At 50.7% G+C, this 26134-nt stretch overlaps 5 protein-coding genes and 1 pseudogene across 6 annotated transcripts in view; 3 read left to right on the top strand and 3 right to left on the bottom strand.

Moving 5' to 3' along the window:
* The first annotated feature begins 133 nt into the window (after positions 1 to 133).
* Positions 134 to 2984, top strand: LOC136459347 (uncharacterized). The gene has a single exon (XM_066459212.1). It carries the CDS (start codon positions 705 to 707, stop codon positions 2457 to 2459), a length of 1755 nt encoding a protein of 584 aa, XP_066315309.1. The 5' UTR covers positions 134 to 704; the 3' UTR covers positions 2460 to 2984.
* A 2645-nt stretch (positions 2985 to 5629) lies between these two features.
* Positions 5630 to 6741, bottom strand: LOC136461133 (UDP-glycosyltransferase 89B2-like; annotated as a pseudogene).
* Positions 6742 to 7687: 946 nt separating this feature from the next.
* Positions 7688 to 11778, bottom strand: LOC136456760 (internal alternative NAD(P)H-ubiquinone oxidoreductase A1, mitochondrial-like). Of its 2 annotated transcripts, none has more exons than XM_066456723.1 (8): positions 11184 to 11739; positions 10162 to 10378; positions 9724 to 9884; positions 9577 to 9642; positions 9202 to 9365; positions 8743 to 8857; positions 8225 to 8404; positions 7688 to 8130 (listed from the first exon to the last, which is right to left on the bottom strand). In XM_066456723.1, the coding sequence occupies exons 1-8, from the start codon at positions 11634 to 11636 to the stop codon at positions 7978 to 7980; spliced, it is 1509 nt and encodes a 502-aa protein (XP_066312820.1). In that variant the 5' UTR covers positions 11637 to 11739; the 3' UTR covers positions 7688 to 7977. The 2 variants fall into 2 exon arrangements, with proteins under 2 accessions (XP_066312820.1, XP_066312821.1); XM_066456724.1 differs by lacking the exon at positions 7688 to 8130 and adding an exon at positions 8617 to 8651 and having other exon boundaries at positions 8230 to 8404; positions 8683 to 8857; positions 11184 to 11778.
* Positions 11779 to 12179: 401 nt separating this feature from the next.
* Positions 12180 to 15445, top strand: LOC136456761 (uncharacterized). Its single transcript, XM_066456725.1, has 2 exons — positions 12180 to 13659; positions 14838 to 15445. Exons 1-2 carry the CDS (start codon positions 12244 to 12246, stop codon positions 15054 to 15056), a joined length of 1635 nt encoding a protein of 544 aa, XP_066312822.1. The 5' UTR covers positions 12180 to 12243; the 3' UTR covers positions 15057 to 15445.
* Positions 15446 to 15591: 146 nt separating this feature from the next.
* On the top strand, positions 15592 to 18972 carry LOC136456759 (probable metal-nicotianamine transporter YSL18). The gene is made up of 6 exons (XM_066456722.1): positions 15592 to 16481; positions 16609 to 16775; positions 16871 to 16968; positions 17064 to 17198; positions 17288 to 17477; positions 17564 to 18972. Exons 1-6 carry the CDS (start codon positions 16082 to 16084, stop codon positions 18680 to 18682), a joined length of 2109 nt encoding a protein of 702 aa, XP_066312819.1. The 5' UTR covers positions 15592 to 16081; the 3' UTR covers positions 18683 to 18972.
* Positions 18973 to 19249: 277 nt separating this feature from the next.
* LOC136459346 (uncharacterized) overlaps positions 19250 to 26134 on the bottom strand; it is a 17701-nt gene continuing 10816 nt past the window's right edge. The window contains exons 2-4 of the mRNA XM_066459211.1: positions 21041 to 21523; positions 19687 to 20202; positions 19250 to 19601 (exon numbers count right to left, since the gene is read on the bottom strand). Coding sequence (XP_066315308.1) covers positions 19518 to 19601; positions 19687 to 20202; positions 21041 to 21523 — 1083 coding nt within the window. The 3' untranslated portion in view covers positions 19250 to 19517. The remainder of the gene's footprint in view (positions 19602 to 19686; positions 20203 to 21040; positions 21524 to 26134) is intronic.

Raw genomic sequence — 26134 nt, 5'->3', positions numbered from 1 at the left:
GCTAACTGTTTTTTCTAACACTACAGCTAACTGCATTTTATAAGTACTGCTACCTTCCTATTGAAACATAAGGAATCAAAATTTATCCTAAAACAAGCCATCATAAATTTAACCAGAAAAGTATACAAAATAATATTAAAATTTATCGCACCAATCAAAGAGGTAAATTATGAAACTTGATTTCATAATGATGCTAATTTGATATCATATTGTTTTTTTATATAAACTTGATGAAATTTTAATGGTCTAACTTAGGATAAACTGTGTAGCATACACTGCACAGCTTCTAGGGTCACGATTTCCGTTGGGCCGTTCGGGCATCCATGGAGACGGCGAAGTTAAAAACGGGTGAAACAGGCAAACAGCAGGTGAAATTTGAAAAAGGCTAGCGGTCAATCGGTTCCGTTTCTGAACACACCCTCCCCGTTCCGACCGCTTGCCGCACGGACCACCTCCTGGCCGTGTGTCCGCTACCCAAATTCGCCGCCACCGCTCCCCTCGTCGGCGGCGCCGCACCCTGCCGCTTGGTAATCTCTCGCGACAGCGCAGCTAGGGCGTCCCAGATCCTCCGCCCATGACCCAGACCCTGGCGCCGCGTCCGCGCGCCGAGATAGGGTTTGCTTCTTGAGGCCCCCGGCCTCGGTGAGGTGGGACGGCAAGGCGGCGGGGCGGGGGTGGGGCTGTGGGGCGCGGCTCGCCGTCGGATGGACGCCGATGAGGCCGCGGGGAGCAGTAGGAGGATAGATCTGAACCTTTACCTCGGTCTTTTCCGCGGCCCGCGCCTGCGCCGCTCTGACCTCGGCTCCGACCTCGCCCTCAGCACCCCGATGCCCTCCTCTCCTTCGTCCTCCGCCGCGTCCGTCGACGCGCCGCCGCCGCCGCCGCCGGAGCCCCTGCACCCGCCGTACTCCCCCTCCCGCGCCGACCTCTCCCCTCCGCCGCCGGAGGTGTACTCCCCCTACAACCCCGAAGACTCGCCTGATCCGGATGCGCATCTGTCGTACATGCAGCCTCCGGAACCGCTCACCCCCGGGCCGCGGAACATGCCGCCTCCGGAATCGCTTACTATCTCGAGGATCCGAGAGGGACTTCGGGAACTTCGGGACGCCCTCCATCCGCCGCCCCCGCCCCCGCCCCCGCCCCCGCTGGTGCGGGCCAGCGAACTGCTGGGGTGGGAGGACCGGCCTTCCTCGTCGACGGCCTCTTCAACTTTCTTCCCAGACGCTGCCGACCGATACAGGCGGCTGCTCGAGCAGACTTCCAGCCGGTGGCTTCGCCCGAGGCGGTTCAGGTCTGACCTTCCACCCCTCAGCTCTGAGGCTCGCCCCTCTGGGCAGGACGCCGCCGAGCCGGTGCCCCAGCATGAGCCTGCAGCTGATGATACTAATGAATTAAACAAGGTGGCTGTCAATGGCTCAGAATTAGGTGCCTCGCAGGATTGCTCTGAGGAACGTGGCAAGACTGCTGCTGCATTCGAGTGTAACATATGCTTTGAGATGGCTAGTGAGCCGGTTGTCACTTCTTGTGGCCATCTCTTCTGCTGGCCGTGCTTGTACCAGTGGCTGAATGTTTACTCCAACCACAAGGAATGCCCAGTCTGCAAAGGCGAGGTGACTGAGGCAAATATTACTCCTATATATGGTAGAGGGAATTCGGCTGCAGTGAAGACTGTGGAGGATGGGAAGCCACCAGGTCCTACAATCCCGCAGAGGCCACATGGAAATCGCCTTGAAAGCTTCAGGCAGCAATTCCATAATATGCGACCTATCTCGAGAGGGCTTGGTGAGGCGCATGGGATACTGTCATCATGGAGGCATCTTCTGGATCAGCAGATTATGAGCAGCGTGAGTAGGTTTGAAGGGCCGTCTGAATCAGCCGCGCAAGAAGTAAATGAAATTCATCAACGTGCTCGCCTAAGAGGATTAGCATTGACCACAAGGATGAGAGCAAGGCGGTTGCAAATAGAAGCCCAGATGCGTCCTGATGGTTCTTCCACTAACCCTGATAATGGTCTGACAGGAAACAATGCATCAGAATCTCTGACAGGAAACAATGCATCAGAATCAACAAGACGTTCAACAACACGCGTACCAGATGGATATGAATTGTTGCAACGCCTTGCTTCTGGCACAGAAAGACTAGCTAGTGCCATGAGTGACCTTACACGAATTGCTTCACCAAGCCAATATGGAGGATCTGCTTCATCATCGAATCCTCAAAATAATGAGCCAGCAGTTGATGGAGCTCGCATGGCTGGAGCACCTTCTGCAGATCAAGCATCTAATTCGAGCACTGTTGCTGTGATAGAAGGGGATGCTGGTATCTCTGAGAGTGCAGGAGAGCCTAGCAATGCAGGCTCTTCGAGATCCTTGAGGAGGAGAGGGAGGAACAATGCCTTAGGTTCATTGGATGTGGATGGTGGAGGCCTCCAACGGAACAAGAGACGCAGAATGAACTGAACCCTCTTGATATCTGTGTTTGTCCCAAACCACACTTGGCCTCCTTTGCTGATTTCAATTGTTTTATTTCATGACTTCAGGTGATATCAGCTGCATTGTAGCATGTTGTAGTTTCAAACAGTTCCTTGTTCAGTTTGCTCTGTAGCCTGTCAGCCTGTGCCCTCACCAGTTTCAGAATCGAGTTGTTCTTGCTATCCATACAGAGGAAGTTTAACTGTGTTGTTGGAAAGATTTTTCGTGTTCATAAATTGAATGCTCGATTGTGCATTTTTTGCAATACCATTTTGCCAACTGAGGCATTCAACTGGAGGTGTTATTTGTCAACTGATTCTAAGCCACAAAGGAGATCTTTAAACATATTGTATATAGTGAAATACGAGTATATGGAATCTAGGAAATGGACTGCATTTGTCGTTTGCCAGATACAGGGTAACAGGGATTTCTTTTTTTGGAGTCCGTTTATTAAGTTATTTTCATTATAATATATGATTCAGTTCAGTTCTTAAAGTTATTTTCATTATAATATATGATTCAGTTCAGTTCCTACTGAAGGTTCGGGTGAAAGGAAATGGTGTCCTACAGGCTACAACTTTTTTTCAAGATCGTGTCTTGCACGTTTTTCATTAAGCAGGGGTAGAAAGTTTTATTACAAAACTGTCACGTTACAGTAATCCAAAGATTACCGAAACCCACAGCTCACACTTCTCGCACGTGGGTGTGATTACACAAGAAACTATTTTGCGACTAAGACGAGGATACACCTCAAACCTCGTTCATCCCGACCATATCCAAATTCATGGCTAACAGGTCAAATTCCCCACTGAAAAGAAGTTGCAGCGCCTCTTGCTTGGAGGCCGATAACGACGCTCGGAAGGTTGATTTGTACTTGCGCACCATCTCAGAGTCCACGTTGGGCGAGCTTGCTACGACTCCCAGCTTCTGCATGAGCACGCACTGAGCCTGCTTGGTTGAATCCGCCTCGTGTGGATTCACAGCCAGGCGGTCACTGAGCCGCAACGACTGAACGGAGACCGACGTCTTGGGCCTACGCAACATAGGCGGCCCACGGATGAGGGCGTTTGCAACGGAAGGCAAAGTCGTGCCTCTAGCATTTCATGAAGTGTAGGGGGTACCGGCCCTAGCAACACTGGCCGACCCGCGTCGTCATCGCTCGAGGAGTCCCTTGGCGCACCCAGCATCTCCATTTCCTTGGGCGAAGTCAAGACAAGCCGGACATCGCTAGGATCGTCGACCACGATGGTGGCCATGTTCCCATGGCCTAGTTCTGAAGCGGAGCCACAGTTTGGGGGCGGAACTTGGATTGCCATTTCAACCAACATTGGGTCCAGTGTCGAGTCGACTGTGGGAGGCAGTTGCCTCGGCCGGCTCCACAACACCATGTCAGCCTCAGCCTCAAGACCAACCGCCTCACACGACAAGCTAGGGCGGCCATCCAGCTGACGCTCGCGTACGTCGAGGCAAGGTGCGTCTGGAACTCCGCCGGCGAGACAGTTGTCTGATTCCCACCAACGTGCGCGAAAGGACAAGGGAAAAGTCCGATACAGACGCGGCGAGCTCCGTGTTTTTTGGGACAACAGAGACCTCAATCTTGGGACGGCTATCAGCGTCACCCAGAGGTGGTTATAGCAGCATGCTGCTGCTGTGGTGGTGCTGCGGCGTCGAAGACGGCGTGGTCGATTGTTGCACACGATTGTTGCACACGACGAGGCGACGACGGTGTCGGTGCCTGGCCTGGCGCGTCGCACCCACCCAGCGACAAGTTGGGTCGCCTTGGGCTAGTAGGGCGACGCGCCTTGGCACCCCGGCTAGGGCGATGCGCCTTCGAGGACGAAGGCTTTCATGCTGGTGAACGACCACGCTTGCACGCCCTGGCCCGATGGCTGGTACCCTGGCAGCGGAAGCAGCAGGATGGAGAGCGACACTGAGCGGCGATGTGGTCGTGCGCGAGGCAGTTGAAGCAGAGACCCGCAAACTCCAATGGGACGGGGCGATGGCGTTAGGGTGCTATTTCCCGTGGGCGGCGCCGGTGACGATGACTCACAACAGTCTGAAAACCATCGGCGTCGACGTTGGGCCCTCAAAGGGGTTGCCGGGACATGTTAGGCACCGACGCCCAACGCCGTGGGCCGAGGCGCTGGTGAACCGGGACTCTTGCCACCGGCTGCGAACTAAGGCGACGCAACGCGGGTGCCTTGCGGCCGCTAGGTGTGCTGTACCTACGACCGTGATGCTTCAACTTGGCGGCCTCACCATTCACGGCAAAGCGCTCTGTGCCTTGTCCGGAGCCGCCACCTGCGGGGGAGGAGAGGCCCTGCGAACAGCGTCCAGGTACGACAAGCGACTAGCAGATGACGCGAGGTCATCGTCGGAGTTGCCAGCACAGGGTCTTCCTCCCAACGTAGGAATTTACTCCGCCCTGCCGATCGACGGGCGAGGAAGAAGGGCGGAGCATGCGGGGAGAGGGAGGATGGCGAGGTCTTGCCTAAGCCTGTGGCCTACACGGTGGAGATGGGTGCCGACGCGTGGGCGGGCGCCGGCAGGCTAGGGCCGGGGTCGGAGCACTCCGGCGCCGCGGGCACGCGAGGGGTGCGACACTTCAACAGCCTCGTCGTCGTCGCCGTCATCATCGTCTTCATCCTCATCCTCATCCTCATCCTCGTCTTCCATGACATCTTCGACAACGACAAGCTCCTCGTACTCCTTCTGCTGCTCCTCCGTCTTTGGCGCGGCCTCCTTGCTGTCGTCGTCGTCGCCTGGGAAGACAGGGGCAGCGAGAGGAGAGAGGGATATTTAACTTTTTACCATTATTAGCAATGACGACTCCTGAGATAGCATCTTTAGGTTTGACGCTACGTTTTCAGCATCGGAGAGAGAAAAACGATACACATTTGCCACTTTTGCTCGCGTGGCACGCCAGGTCCGCTGTCCAGCTCGGATTCGAGTCAGCAGGCCTATGTAAAATGACCGCCCTGCCCCTGGTGTTTGTATTACTCCGTGGCCCACTCCACTCTCTCCCATCCGCTCCCCTATCTCCTTTCTCTAGTCCGCGCGCGACGGTGGCGCACAATGCCCATCCAGCTCCTGCCGCGAGCTGCCACCTTCGCCTATTGCCTCCGCCATTCCGACGGCGATCTCCATGGCGCGCGCCCTCATGCCAGCGCCAGCCTCCCCGACGACCTGCGCCAACGCGGGTGCGAGCTCGTCGGCGTCCGGGACCGCACTGAACCCGCCCCAGCTCGCGGCCAAGGCCACGCGGTGGCGCCTACCCACGGAGCACAAGTCCGGTCCCCGCGCACGACCGCACGGTCCTCAAATCCATCCGGAAGTGTCGCCGTCGCCGCGACCCAGACCAATGGCGTGCCGCTGCGCTCCAGGCTCCAGCGTGGCAGCGAGCGCCGCGACGTGCGGCGGTGACGGCACCATCATGGTCCCGAAGCTCACGTACGCCACCGACGAGTCCGGGAACGCATCCAGCCACGCGTTGACGTCGCCGGCGGGGTCGCCTTCGCCTGTGCTAGCCGGCGGGGGAGCCACCGGTCCCACTGCCCACACGCGCTTGCTGGCTAGGTCCTCAAGTGGCTGCGCCTCCAGGTGCTTCCCCTCAAGAGGGTGGTAGGTGTTGCACAAGAACGTCGCGCCCTCCATGTTCCAGAGGAAGTTATCCTTGATCCCCTCGGAGTGCTCATCGCGGCCGCCCTCCGCGTAGCTCCTGTACATCCGCGAGATCTGCCGCCACGGGTAGGACGGCGCACCGGGCAACGCCGGGAACGAGACGGCCGTGGCAAGCACGCCGGACGACGCGAATACCAGCCGCGGGACGCCGACCTCCGCTGCGACCGGCTGCGTCCACCCATAGAAGAAATCCGAGATCACGGCAACGACTCGCCCGTCTACGGCGACGTCGTCGTCCTCGGAGTCGGAGCGGGCGTTGGACCGCAGCCACTCGCCGAGCGGCGCGCGCAGGGCGGCGGCGTGTGCGTGGAAGTCGGCGCCGACGGAGGTCGGGCCCGACGTGTCGTGGTCAACGGTGGAGGGGAACGAGAGCGACCGCACCGAGGGAAGGGTGCTCGGCGAGGAGCGGCGCGAGGAGGTGGGTTGTGGCGGGCGTCTCGACGACGGTGAGGCGGAGGCCGCGCGTGGCGAGGAGCGAGGCGAGGTGGAGGAGCGGCTGCATGTGGCCCTGCGCGGGGTACGGGACTAGTAGCACATGCGGCGCTCCAGTGGTGTTGCCGGTGCCGGAGGGGCTTTGCGCGGCGGCCATGCGTGTACTGTGGCTGCGGTCGTCGCATGGGCTTGATCTGCTACAACTTGCGCACGGATCGACGATTATCGGCGTGGACTGGGGTGGTTGCTTCTAGTTACAGTTCTACTTACAAGCCTTGTGGGAATTAGGGATTGGAAGAACAGAAGTAATAGAATGGAAGAACACGACGATGGAGTCGTCGTGTTTAGGAATTTGGGATTAACAAAGTTATTTCGCATCCAGAGACGCTGGTTTCTCTACTTGTCCTGCCACATATGTAAAAGTGGCAAACGTGTATCTTTTTTTTTTCTTATTCTAAAAAGATAGATAAAAAGGAGAGGGGGTCCCCTCCCGTCTACTGTGGCAAGGGCGGCTGTGGTGGTGGCCGCCGGTGGGGATGGGGATGGGGGAGCGGAGGGGCCGGCATGGAAGGGAGCGCCAGTGGCTTCGAGCTCGCTGGGAACCAGAAGAACGCTGGGTTGCGACCTACCAGCACGTAGATCGGGAGACGGAGGATGCGGATCTTGGGGCTGATGGCATGGAGAAGCGGAGGATGCGGCGGATCTAGGCGGATTGGGTGCTGGCGCGGGGGCGACGAGGAAGGGGAGGAGCGGGTCGGGGTCCTCCGCACCCATCTGGAGCTCTCTTGTGAATTGGCCTAGTAACACTCTTCCTACAGGCTACAACTTGTGTGATCTATGAAATTATTTTAATTGAGAGGAGAGGAGAGGAGGTAACTGATACTCCTATTATCATACTAGTCTTCAGACTACCTCTGGTAGGCATAGCTATTTTTCAACAAACAGTTCATTGACAAGTTGAGACCAATCAACAACAGCAAAGACTGGGAATGGAGTTCAAACACTGATTTATTTAAAGATTGTGCTCTGGACTTTTTTAGTTTTTTTCCCCTCTCGTCCAACAGCCTATTTACTGCCATGAAAATAGTCTATTTGACGAGAGATTCTTCCTCAAATCAAAACTCATATATTTGACAAGGATTACACGAGTATTCCCTCCGTTCCAAGTCCTTTAGACTTTTCTAAGAGTATTATACATTCACAGCACATGTAACTAACTGCGGCATCCTTGGATTTATTCATAATTTACCTGTGAATTACATTCACAGCTAATAGGGTCAGTGGTAGAAGAGGACCCAAAAAGAAAAGAGGGAGGGGTGTGTGGCAAGCAAGTGACCGTGGCGTGTAGCTCTACATCGATCTTATTTGTTGTTCGTACATCTACAAAGACACTCTAGATTCTACTTATGTCCCGGCCAAATAAGAGTGTGGTCAGCCAATTGATAGCCACATAGAACCTATTCCTCCAGCTAACAACACGGGTTAAGTATGCCGAGCGCCAGATGAACCAGCTTACAAATCCTGCAAGAGATATCCCTCTTGACTCCTGCCAATGGAGAAATAAATTTGTTTTAGTAAACCCATGATCAGCTAGTAAACTGTCAAAGCTTGCAAATAGAGAACATCGACCAATAACTGACCTTGCTCTGCCTCAGATCCACTAGAGCTTTGTATCTTCCAACAGTTGCCATGCTGCCTAGATGCTTGTACACAAAGGGTCGACCCAGATCTGCTTCAGTCTCAGAGTTTGCATGCCCTCCTCCAGCTTTCATGATATGATTGAGCAGGCTTGCCAGGTACTTGCCTTGTCGTTCCGCAACCTGCTCATGAGTAAAAGTAAAAGAGTTATCTTATTTAACAATTAACATCAACTCTTCTGAAACAAAATAAAGGAATCACAGAATCGCACAAGGGCGAGTGGAAAAAAATATCTTGCTCAACAACATTTCTTATGAATGTAAACAACTGTATCATATAAATAAGGAAATGGAACAGAAATATCTGCAACTCAATTTTTCATGTATATCCCTACATTTGTTTCCTCTCCAAATCTGTTTTTCCCAGTGCTTCAGAAACCAATGCAGGGTGGCCATACCGCCGTAGTCACATGCAAATGTTCTGTGACTGACTTGTACTGCAGCAAGAAGCATGAGACTACCTGAGCTAAAGCAGGGAGAACTTCCTTGCCGGTGCTCTCAAGAAATCCACTGCAGTCACCAATGGCATAAACATCCTGAACAGAAGGGACACGTAACCACTCATTGACACCGATCCTGTCAACATTGAAAAACCTTGTAAAGATCCTAGAGCAGGACAGTAATATGGCATCAGTATTTGCTACAAACACATAAGCCGTACTTTTTCAGCTAACGAACAGTATTTCTCTCTCACAACAAATCAGCCAACAGTATTTTCAGTCATGGCTTATCAGCCAAGCGAACAGAGCAAACCCACACAAACTACACAAGATAATTTGCGTGCGGATTATTTAACTTGCAGCCCGGTCAGTATATGATGGCACATAGATATACAGTTACTCATAAAAATGTGTGTACACAGACATACACATGGATAACTGACTCAATACATGATGCTCACAGACACAAAAGAATTATACCTTCCACCAGGTGACTTAGGAAATGGCAACGACTTAACGAATGGTGAAGCACCAACTCCGGTGGACCATACCAGTAAACCATAAGGAACTTCCTCTCCATTGTCAAGAATTATTTTGTTGGGCTGTACATCCTTAACAATTCCTTTCACAAGCCTGACACCTGACTGGTGGGTGAACATACACAAACAACTTATTTTTCAGATGCCAAATAATATGAGAAAGAACAGCATCCAAACCATTAGCAGATATATCACATCCATATGCTATGTGATTGTCAGTGTGCTATATTTGGAAATCTGCAGTTTCAAAACCTTGGTCTGTTGAAGCCTTGTAGGCAAAAGTGACACGACATTATGCAGAGAAGAAACTGTTAACCTTAATTAGTTGGTTTGTAGCATATTGCCTGAGTCGAACATCAAATGATGACAATATCTCATTGGCCTGAAATGATAAGACAAGTTAACTGATATCAGAGTGCTCAGTTAAAAATAAACGGTAAACTAGAAAAACAACATCACAAACCTCAATCAGGGTCACATGGATATAATCCTTCACATGTGAATAACGTTGTTTGACATCTCGTATAATAAAATCACTAAGTTCACCACTAAATTCTACCCCTGTTGGACCACCTCCAACAACAACACAGTGCAATAGTCTGCGCTTTTCTTCTTCTGAAATTCCTGTTTAGTCATATTGCATCAGTCTATCAGTGCTTTACAATACTCAAGTGGATATTTAGGTATGAGGAGACAAGATATTTTATGGGTTTTTATAGCCAACCAATTAAGTCCCACCTGGTTGTATTCTAGATTCTACTAGATCAGGCAATTATAAAATAGAACATCACTAATAAGAAAGTAAGAACAAGAAATAGTGTGTACTCATAGAAGTTTTGTTCCAGTGAGAGGTGGTGAGCACATGTAGTATGCCGAAAAAGTAAAGCTAAAGCAAGCATACCAGGGACATCAGACAACATCAGATTAAGGAGGAGCCGCCTCCGAATCTCTTGAGCATGGTGAACTTCGCGAAGAAAGATCGCATGGTCGGTAACACCATGTATCCCAAAAGTTGATGCGTCAGCTCCACAGGCAAAAACCAACTTGTCATAAGCAACCTTGAATTTCCATGGCTCCAAGGAATCTTTCTCACCATCTGTAACTGTTTCGCAATCAATCTAAATGAAAAAGGAGGTGAATAAATAGACAGAACAGAACTCCTGCAGATAGAAAAACAAATGTTGGGAGGCAAATGTCCATGTAGCATCACTGTATCAGTTAGACATGTAAATTTAATACATGGTATTTATCTATATACTAGACCAAAGTAGATGGTAACTTTGCAAAAACATCATATCTTTGCGCAACTCTTTGAAATGCATCAACCTTTGATCCAGAAAAATTCGGAAGCGAGTTAAGAAGCTATGCACACATTACTTAATGGTGCCAAATGAACTAGAACAATGATGAAGCATGTGCATAATGTGGATCATCATCTTCGCAGACATACAGGACATGATGAGTGGTGTCCCTGATGCATTGTAAATGTTTTTGGTTCAAGGGAAACGATCCAAGGCTTGCACGGTACAGAAAAAGATCCACACTAACCATAGTGTTGAACGAATCAGAACAAATAATTGATCTCGAACTTTGTACTTAAATGTTAAAAATGTGGCAAAAGGCCACTTTCTCTACAGACTGCTAGGCTGCTGAACATGTTCATGAATTCATGGTGTATAGATGAGTAAAGCTAAGATTCCTCCTTTTTCTCCAGACCTGTACCCAACTAACCCCAGATACACCACCAGTCACTGATCTACTGAAAAGGTAGAAAGCAGAGTACTAGCATAAATGCCCTTTTAGCATTTCTCCAAGAATCTGGGAACACTGAGACCCGCACACACATGTGTGAAAGCAACAGCAATTGGTAGCATCATCGACTCGCACGGTCACACCTAAGCGGGGAGGGGGCGGGGATCTCACAGTGTGGCCATCGGGGTCAACGCCGGTGCAACGGGCGAGGAGGAAGTAGGAGCCCGGCGACTTGGACACGGCGGGCTGGATGCGCGCGACCGGCTCGGCGACGGAGCGGAACTCGAGCGTGCCGACGCAGGTGGAGGCGAGCAGCGGCGTGAACACCATGTGGTTGCGCGGGGCGACGCAGACCACGTCGTAGCCTTTCGTGTCGAGGTCCTTCATGAGCCGAGACCCCGCCCACCCTGTCCCCAACACCACCACCCTGGCCTTCTCCCCCTTCGCCGTCGGCCCCAGTCCAGGGAACCCCTTCGCCGCTTCGTCCCGCGTACCCGCAGCCGCCGCAGCGGCGGTGGTGGAGAAGGGCGACCAAGGTTGTTGGTGGTGGCGGCGGTAAGCGAAAGCGCCCGGGCCCGCGCAGCCGCGGCGGGTGAGCGAGCGGAGCAGGGAGGAGGCGGCCATGTCTGGCGGGCGCAACCGCGCGAGAGATCAGAGATGTGAAGCGTGGTGACCACAGCGAGAAGTGAGGCGACTTAACGAGCGCATTTCGTTGGACGCCACGCGTGGCGTGTGGGTCGGCGGCCGGCCCGGTGGTCCCGTTCGATCCGCAGGCGGCAGGCCTGAGAGATCGGAGTGGCGTGGATGGCGCTGGCCGTCGGATCATCTCTTGACTGACCTGATCGGTCAGCTGCAGGGGCGGTCGTTCTAGATCGACCAAGGCGCTTTCGCCGCCGCGTTTGCGGTAAGCCGGTGAGCAGAATTGGCCGAGATCGCCCCCAAATCTCTGCGAGATTATCTGGAGACCGCCACGCGTCGCGAACCACATCCACCAGTGCCGTGCTCTGCCTCTCGGCCGCCACACGATCCCTCCCTCACCCGCGTAGGCGGCGTAGCCCTGCCCGGACCGCGCCCACCAACGCCGGCCTCCCACGCGCCCCCTACCCGCGTGCGGGCATCGTGCACCAGTTCCACGGCTCCACCCACTCAACAATCCCCGGTTGCCCCGGTCTCGGTCTCAGCCTCTCTCCCCATCCCCAATTCGCTTTCGCTCCGCCCCGGCCGCCGCACCATGGCTGCCTCGGCCTCCGCCTCGACCTCGCTCTTCTCGCCGTGCGCCCTTACCTCCAAGCTCGGGGTAGGGCACGCGTCCTATGGCTCCGGACGCTGCGCCAACGTGCGCCGGCGCGGCCGCCTCTCGGTGGTGGCCGTACAGACGGGCCCGCAGAAACCGTCTCCGTCGTCGTCCCAGGCCGCCGCGGCGGAGGATGAGACGGACGCGCTGCAGAAGCTTCTGAAGAGGGAGTACAAGTACGGGTTCGTCTCTGATTTCGAGTCCTTCTCCATCCCCAAGGGGCTGTCGGAGGCCACCGTCCGCCGCATCTCGGAGCTCAAGGCGGAGCCGGCGTGGATGCTGGACTTCCGCCTCGCCGCCTATCGCTGCTTCCTCGCCATGGTCGAGCCCACCTGGAGCGACAACGAGTACGCGCCCGTGGACCTGCAGTCTATCTGCTACTACTCCGCGCCCAAAACCAAGCCCAAGCTCAATAGCCTCGACGAGGTCGACCCGGAGCTGCTCAAGACCTTCGACCGCCTCGGCATCCCGCTCACCGAGCAGAAGCGCCTCACCAATGTCGCCGTCGACGCCGTCATCGACTCCACCTCCATCGCCACCACCCACCGCGAGGCGCTTATGGCCAAGGGCGTCATCTTCTGTTCCATCTCCGAGGCCATCCGCGAGTACCCGGACCTTGTCAGGCGCTACCTCGGCAGCGTTGTACCGCCGGGCGACAACTACTATGCCGCCCTCAATTCAGCGGTGTTCAGCGACGGATCCTTCTGCTACGTGCCCAAGGACACGGTCTGCCCCATGGAAATCTCGACTTACTTCAGGATCAACGACAAGGAGACCGGCCAGTTTGAGAGGACTCTGATTGTGGCCGATGAGAGAAGCACAGTTAGCTATTTGGAAGGCTGCACTGCACCGGCATACGACTCGAATCAGCTCCACGCTGCTGTTGTGGAGCTTGTGTGTGAGGAGGGGGCAGAGATTAAGTACTCCACGGTGCAGAACTGGTACTCTGGTGATGAGGAGGGCAAAGGAGGCATTTATAACTTTGTGACAAAGAGGGGACGGTGCAAAGGGCGGGGTTCGAAGATTTCATGGACACAGGTTGAGACAGGATCTGCTATTACATGGAAGTACCCAAGCGTTGAGCTCGTCGGGGATGACAGTGTTGGAGAGTTCTACTCGGTTGCGCTTACAAAGGATTGCCAGCAAGCAGACACAGGGACGAAAATGATCCACAAGGGGAAGAATTCACGCAGCCGGATTATATCCAAGGGCATCTCTGCAGGGAAGTCAAGGAATTGCTACCGTGGCTTGGTCCTGATGAACTCCAGTGCAGAGAATTCTTATAATTCTTCACAGTGTGACTCATTGCTGATTGGGGATAATGCGGCTGCGAACACCTATCCCACCATTCAGGTAATTGACTCTTCCCTTCTGCACGGTTTGACATGCAAGGTTCAGTTACAGTGTCTAGACTGATATGACAAGCTTTCAGGGCTCTGTTATTCTACGTGTAAATAATTACCTTCCATGCACATGTTATGAAGCATATAGACTCGGCTTAAAATTGGCACTTAGGAATAAAATCTGATGATTTGATTAATTCGAAGGTATAGCATGAACTAAATTGAATTTAATTATATTTCTACAAGGATTATGTTGACACATATTTACCATGTTAATGCTGCTGTCTTCTAAGATGGTACTTTACCTACTAGCAAACTGTTGATCTAGCCTTATAAGTTTGCAGCAGTAAGGGAAGAAGGGAAAGCTAGAAATGTTTGCATTTGTTGACGGAGAAACATAAACTTTGCTTTGATGTTAACTTTAATAGGAAAATTGATGTTATATTATAAATGCTATATAATCAGGATATATTTATTTTGATGTTTGTATCTTAAATCATATTGTCTTCATAACTCCAGATTCTTTCTTTTATAAGGTAGACAGTGTGCAAACTTTGATATGACTCTTCAAAATCAAGGATTGTACTTGTGTGCTGTTGTAGTATACTTGATGACTTAATCGTTAGGATTTGATATACTTGATGACTTAATCATGAAGTATATGGTTTTCAGTTAGTACTTATCTAGCAGTGAAATACATGGCCATGAGTCCGTAGTCAGTAGCATCAAAGGCATCTACTTAAAGATTTGATGGCCAAATCTGTATTCAGTTGATTTAGTGTGAGATCTTAGTTATAGTATCTCTCTGATGTCACTTAAAAAAAGCAAGTGATAAAAAATATGTGGTTTTTGGAAAATGCATTTGCAACTGAGATGCATGGTTTGAACTTTGAAGTTTAGTGCTAAGGAAGGTTCAATCATCGTGGAGATGGAACACGATGCCTGTGTTATTTCTCTCATATCCTATGAATCTGCAATACATGAGTAATTATATGTAATTTAATGGCAAACACAAGTTGTCTTGTCACTGGCAAGCTAGCGTTCTAATGAACCAAACACTCGGAACATGACATCCTCTAGTACCATTAGTCCTTGGATTTCATCCTAGCATGGATTCAGGGTCCATTCTGAACATAGTTTTTTTCCACCTTCTGCCTTATCAATGTGACAAAACTTTGTTGATAACAGGTGGGTTGCACTAGTGGCCGTGTTGAGCATGAGGCAAGCACTTCCAAAATCGGAGAGGATCAGCTATTTTATTTCCAGCAAAGAGGGGTAGATCATGAAAAGGCTGTTGCCGCCATGATTGGTGGATTCTGCAGATCTGTTTTCGAGCATCTTCCCTATGAGTTCGCACAGGAGGTGGACGCACTCATGAACCTGAAACTTGAGGGATCAGTTGGCTAATTTGTTGGCTCAGCGACTGCGTATAATACTCCATGACAGCCAGTTACCTAGAAAATCCATGCAGCCTGTTCGCTTGCTCGTAAACGATCGTAAATTTCCAGCCGAGAATAGTGTTTTTTTCTCACACCAAACCAGCCAACAGTAAATAATCCACGATCGTTTACGGCCTCCCGAACAGGCTACAGCAGTACGAGAAGAATAAAGCGCACGATATATATACATTTCCTGGCTTGTTGTAATACTGAATGTTGATGGCCTATGGCAATTGGCAACGAAGGTAGCAGTTGTGCCTGCCTGTCTTCTGTTTGCCCAGTTTTTGCTACTGCTGTAAGCGAGCTCACATGGCTTGCCTATACAAGAATGGAAATCAATGTGTTGGCGTTATAGAACTCCGGACTCGTACCATGCATCATTTCTGATCCCATTCTTGTTTTGGAGAGTCATTTGTGCCAACGGAAACAATGACTAGCGTTTACATGTATCATTTCGTGTCAGGCGATGGTATCAGGTATTTCGGGCATTTACATGTATCATTTCGTGTCAGGCGATGGTATCAGGTACTTAGGGCTTTTACAATTTACATGTATCATTTCGTGTCAGGCGATGGTATCAGGTATTTAGGTTAGTGAGAAATAAAAGGTTCTTGCCTCTTGGCGATAGATTAGGTATGTAGGTTAGTGAGAAATAAAACAAGTTAGTTTCAAAAGAAAGAAACAAAACAAATCGCGACACCTTTAATATCATGAAATCCTGCAGATACATATACAAGCACGATGTTCTTTTCATTCTACTAATAACAGAAACAAAAGCATAGCAAAACTGCGAGATTACCGTTTTGTCGAACTACTCTTCCAGAGCACTAGCGGCGAGAGTACCCATGTCATTTAGGAGTGCTATACATCTCTGACACACCATTAGCTCGATGCCTCGATAATAATAGTAAGTGGACAGGCCAAAAGCACGCAACCAATCTGCCTCTCGTTGTTTCCAATCGTCCGAGCGAGCTGCACGTCCGTCGAACGTACATGCATTATTATCCGTCACCGGCTCGCACCGACAGCGAGGGAGCGCCACCGCCGCGAGGGTGGAGGATGGAGTCGGTCGGCGACCCGCGGGAGGGCCCGTCGACGGAGCGGGCGTTCGAGGTGAAGCCCATCCCGCCGTGGCCGGAGCAAGTGACGGGGCGTGCCCTGGCGGCGAGCCTCGCGCTGGGCGTGGCGCTCAGCGGCGTCATGATGAACCTGGTGTTCACGTCGGGGATCATCCCGTCGCTCAACATCTCGGCGGCCCTGCTGGGGTTCTTCCTCCTCAAGGCGTGGACGGGCCTGCTCGGCCAGATGGGCGTGCCACACCGCCCCTTCACCCGCCAGGAGAACGCCGTCGTCCAGACCTGCGTCGTCGCCTGCGCCAGCATGACGTACAGCGGTACGCGAAATCTGGCTCCCCGTTCGTGATCTCGTCTCGTTCCTGTGTATGCACGGCGTTGCCATCGTCGCGCGGTCACTGGCGTCGCCATGCGTAACGTCGTCGATGCGCTGCGTGTAATCTGCAGGCGGGTTCGGATCGTATCTTCTCGGGATGGACCGGGAGACGGCGGAGAAGACTAGCACCGCGAACATCCCCGGTGCGAACATCAGCGAGCCGACGCTCGGACGGACGATGGCCTTCTTCTTCCTCGTCAGCTTCGTCGGCCTCCTCGTCATCGTGCCCATGAGGAAGGTACGTAGGCTCTGACCGACCACCAACCATCAGACGACGTGATCACCGCGTCCTGACGCCACGTCCCTCCGTCGTCCGATCCCACCGGTGAACAGACCATGATCATCCGCCACCGGCTGACGTTCCCGAGCGGCTCGGCCACGGCGCACCTCATCAACAGCTTCCACAGCCCCCAGGGTGTCATGCAGGCAAAGTGAGTGGCAATGGCACAGGAATTGGTAGCCTGCTGGTGACATTCTTGGCGAGCTGATGAATAGATGTTGCTGCATCCGCTTCTGCTGATCACAGGAGGCAGGTGTCGCTCGTCGTCCGGTCGTGCCTCGGGAGCTTGCTCTGGTCCATCTTCCAGTGGTTCTACACCGGAGGACCCAACTGCGGCTTCACTTCGTTCCCGACGTTCGGGCTCACCGCGTACAAACACGGGTAAAGGGTCGGTCGGAAAAATCGATTCCATGAATTCACACATTTCATTTCAATTAAATTCATGGATGCACTATTTCTGATGCCTGCAGATTTTACATCAATATGAATGGCACTTACGTTGGTGTGGGGATGATCAGCCCTTACCTGATAAACATCTCGATGCTCGTGGGCTCCATCATCTCCTGGGGGATCATGTGGCCCTACCTCCAAACCAAAAAAGGCATCTGGTACGACGCCAATCTCCAGGAGACCAGCCTAAAGGGCCTCAACGGCTACAAGGTGCTGTGATTGGTAACCAAGAAAATTGCACATCTTCAACCGACCTACGTTATCTTGCATTCACGCTTGTGATTGTGATAGTACAGGTGTTTGGCGCGATAGCTATGATTCTCGGCGACGGCATCTTCCAGCTTATCGTGATCTCGCTGAGGACCATACACACCATGCGCCACCACCAGCTAGCCGCTGAGACGATCAGGTCCTTCTCCAACGTGGACTCCATGCCGCGGCCGGCGCTCAGCTTCGACGACCGCCGCAGGACGCAGGTGTTCCTCCGGGAGCACATACCCAGCACGTTCGCCATCGGCGGCTACGTCGTGCTGGCGGCGCTCTCCTCCGCCGCCATCCCGCTGATCTACAGGCAGGTGCGCTTCTACCACGTCGCCGCCGCGTACGCGTTCGCGCCGCTCCTGGCCTTCTGCAACGCCTACGGCACGGGCGTCGCCGAGACCAACTTCTCGGCGCAGTACAACAAGATGGTGATCCTGCTGTTCGCGTCGTGGATCGGGGCCAAGAACGGCGGCATCGTGGGGAGCCTCGTCATCTGCGGCGTCGTGTCGGCCGTCGTGTCCACCGCCTCCGACTTCATGTCCGACTTCAAGACCGGGTACCTCACCCTCACCTCGCCGCGGGCCACGCTCCTGAGCCAGGTGATCGGCACGGCCATGGGCTGCGTCGTCAACCCGCTCGTCTTCACCGTGTTCCACCACTTCTACGAGTCCAACGGCAAGAAGGCGGTGTACGAGGCGCCCATGGCCAAGGTGTACCGTGCCATCGCCGTGCTGGGCGCCGGGGACCACGAGCTGCCCGAACACTGCCTCGCCATCAGCGTCGCCTTGTTCGCGCTGGCGCTGGCCGTGAGTGCGGTCCGGGAGCTGGCCACGCACAACAAGTGGCCTGCGCAGCATTACATCCCGAGCGTCACCGGCATGGCCGTCTCGTTCCTGCTGGTCCCGGCCGTGTCCATCGACATGTGCGTGGGGAGCCTGATCCTCTTCATGTGGAACAGTATGGACAGGGAGGACGCGCAGGTGTTCGCGCCGGTGTTTGCGTCCGGGCTCATATGCGGGGACGGACTCTTCTCCATACCCTACGCGCTGCTCGCCAGGTACGACGTCACGCCGCCCATCTGCGTCAGGTTCATCGGCAGAGTGCAGAACAAGATGCTGGACACCTACATGGAGAAGACCGCAGCATCCCGATGAACGCCCGCCGCCCCGCCCTCTCAACATGCTTGGCCTGTATATTCTTTCCTGCTGTCAGGGTTTAGTCATAGCCTGTGTGTGAAGTAAAAAAGGTTTTGCAAGAAGAGATCGTTTTATGGAGAGTGACTGAGAGATTTTCTGTAATTTTTTGACAATTGTATTAAAAAGCTAACGTAGTACTATACTGTAATGAAAAGGAATCACCAACGACAGTTTTCTTAAAGAGCAATTCCAAGGAGGAGCCATTCAATCGGCCTGTTCGCTGGTTGTTGGCTAGCTGATAAGCCCTAACTGAAACCAACCAGCGAATAGGCTGAATGAATACTCTTTGCATATCTCTTCCTCTTCAACTTTTGTTCTCTTACTCTTCAACTCCTTTTTCTTTTCTTTTCTTCATAAAATATTCCTCCTCCTCCATGCGGATGTCTTGCATTTCCTTACCTTTGTATGTCGTTGCCTATAAGGCGATATAAGTGGCCACGCCTCGCTTTACCACCTTGATAAACATGGTCACATATCATACGTATATGCAAACTTCCCATACTGCAAACATTATTGCCGCCAACATATACGCATTGTTTCATCGACCATGAAACCAGCACAGTTCACAATAACCATTAGCAAGGTAACTCTTCCAGTTCTAATGGACAAGAACGAGAATGATACAAAAGATCAAATCATCTGGATATGGATTTGCTGGACTCCTACTTGTTAAAAAGACGATTCAGCCAGAAAAGAATAGGACGAGCGGAAATGCTCAGCAAAACTAGTCAGGGCATTGTTCATTAGCAGGGAGAACCGCTGTAGAAACACATTTGTACCACACACATGACATCTACATTGGAGACGAGAAACTGAACTGAATCCCAGTCTTTCCACGGTCGTGCTCAAACTGCTTCAGTATATGACAGTAGTTTATCTGGGAACACAAGACCGAGAGAATGGATCAGTTGCATCCATGATTATTTTATATAGGAAAGTTCGATAGGACCTAAAAAACATACCTCCACACGGAGAAGCTTAGTGGGTAAGATAATGCCAACACCAGCTGAGCTCCTAAATGTGCGCCCAAACTTGGAAAATGAGAAATTTCTGAACTCACCCTCGGACAACTTGGCAAGATTTCCAGCAGTTAGGAATGCATGGCCATGTATGCCGGCATCCTGGAATAACTTTAAGGGCAAATTAAAGGATAGATCAGCAAATGCAGAAACTGCAAAATCACCTCCCAAATAATCCCATCCTGGAGAGGCTGCAGATTCATCTGTAACAGATTCACTTGGGACAAATCTCCGTAGTTCTGTTGGCCCAACTCCTCTTGTTTTGAAACCCAGTAGAGAAGTTAAACTACCAAGACTGATTACTGGAGAAGAATGCCCTCCCAGGAAAAATCTATCTGGTACAGATGAAGGTGATTCCATAAACCCCCTCCCCAATGGTACAATGACCCCTGCTGAGATGCCAGCATTTAGGGCAGCATTGTAAAAGCCCAATGGAACAGCCCCACGAATATCAAACTCCTGGAAAAAAAAGGATTTCAGGTGACGATACTCAACGGTGCACAGCCCTACATGATTTCAGTAATTAAAGTTTAGAAGTAGATGCACATCATCTAAAATGCCAATAACCATCCATGCTTTAGAACCTTAGATCTTGTTGGGCAACTTTAGCCTTTATTTTATTGCATATATTAATTGACATGAGAATCTTTAACCATGCATAGTATCATATATGATTCATTAGAATTAATAGATTAAGTAAAAAACAATCAAACAGCATCCAACTTATTACAAAAACAATCTTATGGTTCATAGGCACTACTGAAAGATTGGATCTGTTGTCGAGAAACCAAAACTAGGAACATATCAGGATCAGTGACTAACTAGTAAGTGGTAAGAAATGGCTCTGTTAGGATATGGGGGTCTAAGTTTAATGATGCCCCCACCTCAAATCATCACACAAAAGGTTTGTTTCAGAATTAGAGTATTGGGTAATATAGCTAATTACAAATTTACAATTCTACATTGCCCAGTCCAACTGAACCCCATTAAATACTAGACTGCTTGCTCTTCTCCAAATCACAAAGTACTTATCAAGTGTGTTAGAGATCTCCATAGAGAAACTTGTATACTTTGATCTAAGAATGCAGTTTGATCAAACAGTAATGCTGGTATGAAAATGCAAAATACATTCTTTCAACTTCATGCTTTACTTCTCAGATAGCTCACTAGCAACAGTATAGAAAATAAACAGGACAAAGTGATACGTAGTAAAAATTCATAAACTGAAAAGCAAGGATACAAAGGATTAGACAAACTTTCAGAAATATAAATTAAAGAAGCTTGGTTCGGAAAGAACCTGGCGGAAGAATCTCAATCCTTTGCTGCCCCATAGACCACCAACTTGAGAAGTTGAGACAAATGCATATCCTTTGGTTGGCCTGAGATTGGAATCCCTTTGATCTATTGTATATGTATATCTTAATGCAGAAAGAAGGTTATGTCCTAACTGTCTTCTTATGGATTGTGATGCCTCTTGTGAAGGATCAGTCAAGGTACGCCAAGTCAGATTGTAAGACAAATCATGGTGCACGCCTGAAAGCAAACCAAAGGATAGGCCAACCAGGCGTTCCTTGTATGATGAGAATTTCAGCCAGTCATGAGACAACAGTGATGCCCGAGCAGTCAAGGGGGTTGGTATCGATCTAAATCTTGGCAAGGATACTCCAATGCCTATCTCTGATGACTGGTCCCACCCATATGCTCCCGAAGCATCCCAGATGTCGCCATAACCAAATATGTTCTTCCATCTGACTGATCCTTCAACTGTCCATGACCTTGCCTGAAGACAAAACCAAGCCTTTCAATCAATCCTTCAGCTGTTAGGTTGTCAATGGTACGAGCTCAATATGCTCAACTTTAGCATGGCATGCATAAAAGGCTTAATCAAAGTTAAAGAAAATAGGTTAGCTTGAAGTCAAAATGCCAGCTATATTGTTATGTTCAGAAGGGAATTGTGCTTATCAAAGTGAAGTTAAATAAAAGATGTTAGCTTGAAAATAAAATGCCAGCTATATTGTTATGTACGATTCAGAAGGGAATTGTGCCCGTAAGGTTATTTGGTCCTTTAAAATACCTACAATTTAAACCCTCAAGTTTATATTCAGTGGAGAGAAGTACAAAGAGTAGCATATAGTAACTAGTAAGCAACTTAACTGCAGGATTCTACAAAAGGATAGGATGAATATAAATCCTACTTTTGTAAAAGGAAAGGTAAATCTTTGCAAACAAATCCTAAATTTACAAAAACAGTTGAGATGCATCAAATCAACTCAGACCATTTAAAAAGAATTCTAACTGCAGTCAGGAATATGTTTTTTTTTTCTCTCTGAACATTACCTTGTGGTTATTAATTGGAAAATCAAGCACAGCAGAAACATCATGAATCAGCAAAACAGATTCAACTTTTGAAGATCATAACGTTATCCAAATGACTATACCGTATTATTGCAATGACCTTGATGTCGTAATCAGAGACAACAAAAGCCTTCAAAATCTTTTCTGCTCAACTAAAAACTCATATACCTTCAACATGAACAACACATAAGCAGTGAGCACTGTGCAACAGTGGCTCTCGGCTGCCACAATCAAGTAGCTTAGTGGAGTGGCAGCCAATGGGCCTACTGCTAACCAACAGATCAGCCACCGTTGGAGTGGAGTGGCATATGGCCATGGACCTACCACTGTCAGGTATTGGATGGCAACATATCCAGTTCAAGCGTCATTGTTTTAGAACGCCATATAGTAATCATGGAAAGATGTAAGATGTACATAAAACAATAGCTGAAGCATGTGCATAGTACAGAATCCAAATCATAGATACCTGGGTTACATTTTTTTTCGACTACTTTCTTCTCCAACCCATTACTAGCTGAAGAAAAGAGCTGAGCACACATTTTGCAAAATTTGAAGAATGTAATACCAGATTACATCTATAGGTAAACAATCAACAATGGCACAATGCAATATCAAATTGTCTCTAAACAAAATGTGATGCTCTTCATTGTTAGATTGATCTCTAATCCTAACTGGACCCAACGGCCCAGTTGGGCCTTTGATTTGCGCCCTGATCGGGGGCGCCCAGCCCACCAAGGCTGGAGGGCCCCTGTCACACTGCGCTATAAAAAATGTGGGGGCCGGCGGCTCTTATGATGAGGTTGACCTGAGCCGAGCTCCCGACCGACACCAAAACCCTAATCCGATCTAGAGGGCGCGCAGCCAGTGACGGGAAGCCACCAGCCGCGCCGCCTGTCTTCACCGCCGGTCGCCACTGCGCATCACCGACGCCGTCTTCACCGACCGTCGCTGCCCTAGCGTAGACTATATCAACGAACGTGATGGCGTCCACTGAACCTAACCCCTCTGTGGTGTCAGGTTCAACACCTTCTTCGTTCCCTCTCTGTCTCTCTTGTTCTACATCTATTAGGATGAATTGCGTCCTTTATCCCGTATAGAATCACTCTACCGGCTAGATCTATGATCCTACAGTTCTAACAATAGTATCAGAGCCATCGGTTTCTAGGGTTTTTAGATCTAGAACGGGTAAACCGATTAGAAAAGGAAGTAGAAGGTTAGATCCAGTGCGGGTCTAACAAGAACAGAGGGTTCGTTTGAACCCTAACCCTAACTGGGTTAAGGAAAGGTGAAAAAGAAGAGGGTTTCGGCCTTAAGAACGTAAGAGCTGAACCCTAAACCCGTAAAAGACTTTACGGGGAAGATAAACAGTGAAACCCTAACCCTAACCCTAATCCCCAATCGGATGAAATCCGAAAAGAAAATCCAAAAGCATATGAACGAAAGGAGAAAGGGGAAAAGGGGAAGGGGTGGCCTACCTCGCCGCTGCGCAGCCCTACTGCTTCGCCGGCGCACGAGGAAAAGAACGTCGAGCCGGGGGTGCTGCTCGACGGGCTCTGGCCAAAGAGGCACCGCGGCCAGGCTGCTCAACGGCGGCGCGCTCACCCGTTGGGGAGCGCGCACGCCGGCGAGGGGGCCGGCAACGGCGCCGGGGCTCACTCTCGTCGCCGTTTCGTCCGCTCGACTCGCTCGGTTGCCGCTGATGTTGCGTTGAGGAAAGTGGCAAAGAGAGAGAGAGCAAAGAAGAAAGTGATGTTAGGGTTCGGGAGGAGGCCGACGTCGGCGGTTTTTGTTCACCCGATCTCGACGCTCGTCCGTCGGATCAAAATGAACGGCGCCAGATGATCGGGCCGACTCGTGGCCCAGGCCCAGATTGCGGCCTGGGCGCGGGGGAGCCCGCGGGAGAGCGCGTGGACAGCAGTGGGCCGGGCCGTTTTGCCGGCCAGGCCGAAGGAACAGTACGAAATTGAATCAGTTTTTTGTTTTTTCTTTTTCCAGTAAATGTTTATTTCCTGGAAAATGGATAAATGGCTTAAAGAAAATAGAAAAGAGAATTTTCCTGTGGGTAAAATTCACAAAATTGAGATTATTTTTCCGCTGCGTATTTAAAGATGTAATTTTCATTATTAAATTCGAACCAACGGGAGAATTTAATTTTGAAAATGGATATGTTTTAATTGATTATAGTATTGTTATTATTCTGACCAACGTTGATTAATGGCAATATTATGATGAGTTCTTTGTCATACATTAATTCTATTTCTGCCCAACGGTGATGTAGATTTAATGTATGAACAGTTGTATGTTTTAATTTTGACCAACGTTGGAATCAAGGCATACAATTATTGTCATTATTTATGTTCTCACACTACATGAATTGTGTTTTCAGGCAGATACAACTTGATGGGTTGTATCAAAGAGATCCCCACTCTCAAAGGTGATAACTACACGGAGTGGAAGAAAAAGATTGACCTGGCCTTTATCTTGGCTGAGGTGGACTGGATAGCCACCACACCGTGTCCCACAGAGCCTGTGGCACCGGTGAGGGAGACAAACGAGGCTGATGCCGCTTGGGCAACCAAAGAGAGGGATTTTGCATCCTAAAGAATGTCCTATAACCTTAAGCATAGAAAGTGGGTCACTGCCAACAAGAAATGTTTGGCTGTGATAAAGAACACGATTGAGCCTGCAATTGTGGGCTCAATCCCAGAGTGTGACACCGTCACTAAGTATCTCGAAAGAATAAAGAGTCAGTTCACTGACTCTTCAAAGACATGCTACCCAGCTGATAAAGCAGCTAGTGACAGAGAAGTACTCAGGTAATGGTGACATAAGAGAGCACATACTAAGGATGTGCAATTTGGCACCCAAGCTAAAACCAATGGATCTGGCTCTCAAGGAAGAGTTCCTTATCCATCTGATTTTTGCTTCCTTAACAAAAGAGTTTGACACTTTTGTTGTCAACTACAACATACAGCCCGAGAAGTGGGACATGGAGAGGCTCATGGCTATGTGTGTGCAAGAGGAGAGAATGAAAACTGTCAATGGTGGCTCTATCAATTATTTGAAAGATAATAAGAAAAAGAATAATAATACTAACTCCTCCTCAAAGTCAAAGGGAAAGGGTTTCATGCTGCATCAGCCTCAACGGAACCTGTTCTTCAGAACCCTGTAGAACCTATTGCCACAAATGAGGGGGAGCAACAACAGCCTCAAACAGAAGATGTGCCAAATGTGGAGGCCCCTTGTCGGATACCGTGAGAAGGGGTACCCTAAGCAAGATCCAAAAAACGACTGCTTAGACTTCGTAAAGATCGAAACCAGCTAAACGCTGCTGGCCTCGGCCGATTGTCCGACTCGCCCGAGGCCCCATCGCCGCGAGCCTCGGCCGACCCTCCGCTTCGCCCGAGGCCCCTCACCACGGGCCTCGGCCGATTCCCCGTCAAAGGCCTCGGCCGGGCCACCGACCCTCTGTCTCGCGCAAGGCGGACTCGGCAGCACTCCGCCACCTCCTCCTTCTCCTGTCCCTCTGGCAAAACGTCGTGTCACGACAACTCAGCCAACTGCTGCCCCTGACAACGGCCGCACGCCCGGCACAGTACAGCAGAATGGCCGATGGGACAGGAGGCAGGACTGGGCAGGGGTTACCCGCCACTGTACTAACCACCGTGACGCCCATGCCTCACTATGCTGCCAACTCCTGCACCGAGGACAATGCAGCGTGGGGAGCCACATCTGGGCTACTGTAGCCTCGGAATCAGTACCGAAGGCCAATAACTCCCCCCAAGGACCTCGACAGTTTGCTTCACGGGCTCGGCAGCCTGAGGGTCCATGACCACCGAGCCCCCCGCGATGGCTCGGCCTCGGCATAGCCGCTGCCCCCTACGACGTCATTACACGGCAACCCGCACGTCGCCCGCCATGTCCTGCATCAAGCCGTACTGGAGCCCCACGACGCACAAGACCGAGTACGACCAGCATGTCACTTCCGCACGTCCCATCGAGGCGCTCAACCACTCCGACAAATCACACGACGGCG

Source organism: Miscanthus floridulus, chromosome 6 (assembly GCF_019320115.1).
Source record: "Miscanthus floridulus cultivar M001 chromosome 6, ASM1932011v1, whole genome shotgun sequence".
NCBI lineage: Eukaryota > Viridiplantae > Streptophyta > Magnoliopsida > Poales > Poaceae > Miscanthus > Miscanthus floridulus.
Note: the sequence above shows the minus strand (reverse complement) of the source record. Positions and strands in the feature narration are given on the sequence as shown.

Coding starts and splice junctions, on each gene's coding strand:
- LOC136456761 (XM_066456725.1), top strand. CDS start 12,244: ATGGCTGCCTCGGCCTCCGCCTCGACCTCGCTCTTCTCGCCGTGCGCC. Junction 13,660..14,837: donor ACACCTATCCCACCATTCAG/GTAATTGACTCT, acceptor TGTTGATAACAG/GTGGGTTGCACTAGTGGCCG.
- LOC136459347 (XM_066459212.1), top strand. CDS start 705: ATGGACGCCGATGAGGCCGCGGGGAGCAGTAGGAGGATAGATCTGAAC.
- LOC136456759 (XM_066456722.1), top strand. CDS start 16,082: ATGCATTATTATCCGTCACCGGCTCGCACCGACAGCGAGGGAGCGCCA. Junction 16,482..16,608: donor CGCCAGCATGACGTACAGCG/GTACGCGAAATC, acceptor TGTAATCTGCAG/GCGGGTTCGGATCGTATCTT. Junction 16,969..17,063: donor CAGGGTGTCATGCAGGCAAA/GTGAGTGGCAAT, acceptor TGCTGATCACAG/GAGGCAGGTGTCGCTCGTCG.
- LOC136456760 (XM_066456723.1), bottom strand. CDS start 11,636: ATGGCCGCCTCCTCCCTGCTCCGCTCGCTCACCCGCCGCGGCTGCGCG. Junction 9,643..9,723: donor TCCATGTGACCCTGATTGAG/GTTTGTGATGTT, acceptor TTATCATTTCAG/GCCAATGAGATATTGTCATC. Junction 8,131..8,224: donor TGGATCTGAGGCAGAGCAAG/GTCAGTTATTGG, acceptor CTCCATTGGCAG/GAGTCAAGAGGGATATCTCT.